Consider the following 4541-nt stretch of genomic DNA (forward strand, 5'->3'; position numbering starts at 1 on the left):
AGGCGTTCGGCCACGTGAGATGCACCTGCCTTAACCACCACGCCACTGGCTAGTCCTTATTCACTTTCTTTGCTGTAGTTTACTTATTTTTGTTGGCAAAAGATCTTAATTTGTTATTTGAAAAGAGTATACTCTCTAAAGAGCTTCTAAATTACATTTACTACTTCATCCTCTTAAAATATCCTTTCTTTTCTTTTTTTAATTTCCAAAGGGTGCATATACATGCCAGAGACAGAGACAGAAGGGAGAAAGTACCCCGAGTGAGGAGTGGTCATGCTGCAATCCCTTCTCCTTCATTCCTCCTTCCCATCAGTATTTTGGGCATGCATGTGCATTTTTAAATCAACTGGGGAAGGGATTTGAACCATGATCAGTTGGGTGGGATACCACTGCTCTTAACCACTAGACTATAGAGCCAGTCCAAAATATCTTTTTTTTTTTTTTTTGAGAGGTTTTCGCTATAGGGCGTGTGTGCTCGCCAGACAGAGAGACAGAAAGCGAGAAATCACCCCCAAGGGGGGATGGTCATGCCACAATCCCTTCTCGTCCATTCTCCTCTCGGGATCTTGGGCACACACACACATGCGCCCGGCGTGAGTTTTAAGCCACCGGGTCCGGGATGCGAACCGCGGTTGACTACGTGGGAGTCCAGCGACATAACCATTATGCTAACTGCTGGTTCCCCAAAATATCCTTTCTTAAGCTCAGTCAGATCTTTACAAATCACTTTTCTTGCTCTCTGTGCTACATTATAGTAAGTCTGTGCTTAATACAGCATCTTTAATGTGACAATGTAATAAAGTCAAGGCCCAGGCTGGCCTGGGTACGAATCTGTGTTCCACTGACACGTTCATGGTCCTCTGATCACAGAGCAGCACCGAAGGCAGTTGGCGGGACAAGAGAAGCCTCTCAGGAGAGCGAATGCGGAAGATGGAGGAGGGTTCAGGGATGAGAGAGCTTTAAGACTATCATCACAAGCGAAGAAGGCCAGGTGGCAGTCTCCCAGTAACAAATTTGTCCTTCTTTTTCCCAGAATTTTCTGTTTCAATTTTTTAAAGTAGTTATTATACATACTATTTTTTTCAACTAGTCTGAAATATTTTAATGGAAAGTATAAAAGAAGTTTAAAAATTTTCAAAGCTAATCTTTTTTAGTAATTTCAAAACCAGCATATAAATTTTTGCATGTACTGCTGAATTGAAACAAAAATATAACCTACCAAACAACAATGGGTCAGTTTTTCATAGTTTAATAGTTTTTTTCAAAGGAAAGATTAAAAACAAACACTCTGTTCAATATGGTCAGAAAAACAACAGCAAACAAAATTTCTTAATTTTGAAACCGAATTGTTGCTTTCTGGTCAAGTCACCTATGGATATATATCCTTTGTAATAACAGGGCTATCATCTTTCAGACAATATTGATCTACAAATTAATTAATTTTTTAAAGACAAATCCCTGGTATACTATTCTCCTGCTGCCCATGAAAGACTCACTTTTAAGATACAATTGCAGCTGCCCCACACTGCCAGTGACTGTGTCATACACAGGCCTTAAAATTCTGTAATCAGCAACCACCAGGTGCCGTATCGCATTCAGCACACCCGAGTCAGTCAATACAGACATCCCCAAACACACCAAGGCTGGTTTTGTCAAATGTTTTATTGAGTGTCGACATCTGGAGTACTGTAAAACATGCATTATCTGTAGATTCAAAAAGGAGCAAGCCACATTGTCCTCACTGTCAAATGTGTCAGGCTTGGCATACATGATGGAGATTAATGAAGTGTCATGAGAGTAATATGGTTCCTGAAAAGTTTCTACAATTTGAAGTAGGGTCTTAATCACGTGAAAAGCAAAGCTGTTCACATTTAATGAACTTGCACTTCATCCGAGGTACATAGTATTTTAATTTAAAACAAACAAAAATAATTTGTTTGTAGAAGATTCTCATCCCCTCAACTTTATTTGTTCCTTCAGTTTTCAGAAATTTGAATTAAAAAAAAAAGCCTTTTGGAGGTGTACATTTATCTGAGCAACAACTAAAATCTATTTCTTCTTCGGTTGTTGAGGTGTATTAAATTTGAAGAAGATAATACCTCCATCTTCAACAATATAATTTCTGTCTTGTCTATATTTTCCGGCAGCCTTGACTGCATTTTCAGAACCCTCCTCTTTAAAAGCTTCATATTTTATTACTTCAGCCATAATGAATCCCTTTTCAAAATCTGTGTGAATCTTCCCTGCAGCTTGGGGAGCCTTCGTCCCTTTCCTGATGGTCCATGCACGTGCTTCATCTGGGCCTGCAGTGAAGAAGTATTCTAGTTGGAGTGCTGCAAACCCAGCCTTAATGATCTTTGGCAAAGCCCTTTGTGTCATGTTCGCTTCCAGATACTTCTGTCTCTCCTCAGCACTCAGTTCTTGCAACTTGAGTTCCAAGGCCCCACTAAAAGGAATGACCAAGGCACGTGGGTCATACTTGTCCACCCACTCTTTACTTTTTATCAACCACTTGTTTTTCTTCCTAATGTAATCTTTTTCAGAAAGATTAACCAGGTAGACCATTGGTTTTGAAGTCAAAAATAAGCGTTTATTCAAAACTTCACTCTCTTTGTCGTTCCAATCATGATAGAAATGAACAGGTTTCTTTTGATCTAGAACCCAGGATTTGACTTTGCACATTCAGGTTTTAGCTTTTTAACTTCTCCTCTCACAGCCACCTTTTCTAGTTTATCTATTATGGGCCCAATCATTTCCTCATCTTTAAGTTGAAGCTCTTCATGTATTATTTCTCTGTCTCGAATAGGATCTACACTTCCTTCAACATGCGTGATAGCATCATCTTCAAAAGCACGTGTTAGATGAAAGATCCCACCACAGGCACTAATATGAGATAAAAAGGCATTTCCCAGGCCTTGCCCATTGTGAGTTCCCTTCACAAGGCCAGCAATATCCACTACATTTAGAAAGGCAGGAATTTTGCTTGCTGGTTTGTGGTACTGGCAAAGAGAGTCAAACCTTTCATCTGGCACAGGTACTCTGCTCTCATTAGGATCAATTGTACAGAATGGGAAGTTTTCTGCTGAAGCCTGACTACTAGTTAATACATTGAAGAAGGTAGATTTCCTTTTAAAATGAGTGGGTTTTTATAAAGGCAGACTATATTCAGTGCTACTGCACCAGGGAAAGACTCTTTAGCACAGCACTGAGCTCAGTTCTCCCAGTGTTTAATCTTAAGATGAAAAAATAGAACCCTGGGGGCCAGCAGGTGGAATAGTGGTTAAGGCACTGGCCCACATGGGCAATCATAATTCAAGTCCTGGACCCGGTGACTTGAAAAACATGATGATCATGTGTTTACGTGTGCCCAGATTCCTGAGAGGAGAATGGAAAAGAAGGGATTGCAGCATGATTGTCCCCCCGTGGGATGATTTCTCACTTTCTCTCTCTCTCTGTCTGTCTCTATTCCTCTCCAGCGAGTGCACAGGCCCTCTGGCAAAATCCTAAGAAAGAAAATATAGCAAGTTCGAATGTTCATGAGAATGATCCAGAAGAGAGGGAAAAACTGGTGATGCTGGAAATAAATGATTGCTGGACCGATGTCCTTGAGAAAACAAAAGAACACTAGTATATTGCCTTTTTCTTGCATCTTCACTCTAACTTATTTCCTTCAGCTCCAGATGAAGCTAGTTATCACCGATACTCCCTTGACGCTGTTTCTCATTCAGTCCTATGACTTTTACTTAACTTTCATCCTTCTTCTGTTTCCCTGAGCTCCAAACATTTTGAAAAAGTGGACTACATCAGTGACTGAAGTGATGGTGCTTATCAGAATCCAGATCAGACCCTGGATCCAGTACACAATGAGTCCAGAGTTCCCCCAGCTAATCCTAAAACCCTGGAGTCTGTGAGCCCCTGAGACCTAGACTAAAGTCACTTTTGTTTTCTTGTCTCTCATGTACTATTAATTCTACCTTTTATTTTTATATTCCTATTATTCCATTGAACTGTATTCTCAAGAGTGCCCAGTGCCTTTTTTCCATTCCTCATGGCCTCTCTGAATGATTCTGCACATAACTTATTTTCTCCTAGAAAGTCATCTCCCTTAACTTCTGAGTCACAAGGTTCCATTGCATTTCAGTGGTGCTTAGGAATTAATTTAGAGTGAGAGGCAAAAATGCAGCTCCCCAAGTCCACGCCTCTTAAAATTCTGATTCAGTAGGTCTGGAATCTGGCCCAGGAATCTCCATTCTAACAAGTCCTTCCATGATTTTGATGTGCGTAGCCCATGGGTATCGCTGCCACATACTGCTTGTTTTCCTGTCTCTCAGTCAGCCTCACATATCACTCACTGGACCTAGGTCTTGTTACTAAGTACCGTTCTCATGAGAGCATGGCAGCATGTAAAGGAGACACCTGGGAGGGATCCCCAGTGGGGATCTGCTGCTCTCAAAGAGCTAATTACCCATGTTCTCTCTTACCTATGGCATTCAGCCCTTCTATACTGAGTCTTCTTAAATCTCTATTTCTCATTTTCCTGC

General features: G+C 40.8%; 1 protein-coding gene across 1 annotated transcript in view; it reads right to left on the bottom strand.

Moving 5' to 3' along the window:
* The window catches only part of LOC102484687 (obg-like ATPase 1), a 19293-nt gene that overhangs the window by 7232 nt on the left and 7520 nt on the right, over window positions 1-4541 (bottom strand). The window contains 2 exon segments of the mRNA XM_014592414.2: window positions 2369-2684; window positions 2687-3126. Coding sequence (XP_014447900.2) covers window positions 2369-2684; window positions 2687-3126 — 756 coding nt within the window.

Source organism: Tupaia chinensis, unplaced genomic scaffold (assembly GCF_000334495.1).
Source record: "Tupaia chinensis unplaced genomic scaffold, TupChi_1.0 Scaffold000688_1, whole genome shotgun sequence".
Classification (NCBI taxonomy): Eukaryota; Metazoa; Chordata; class Mammalia; order Scandentia; family Tupaiidae; genus Tupaia; species Tupaia belangeri.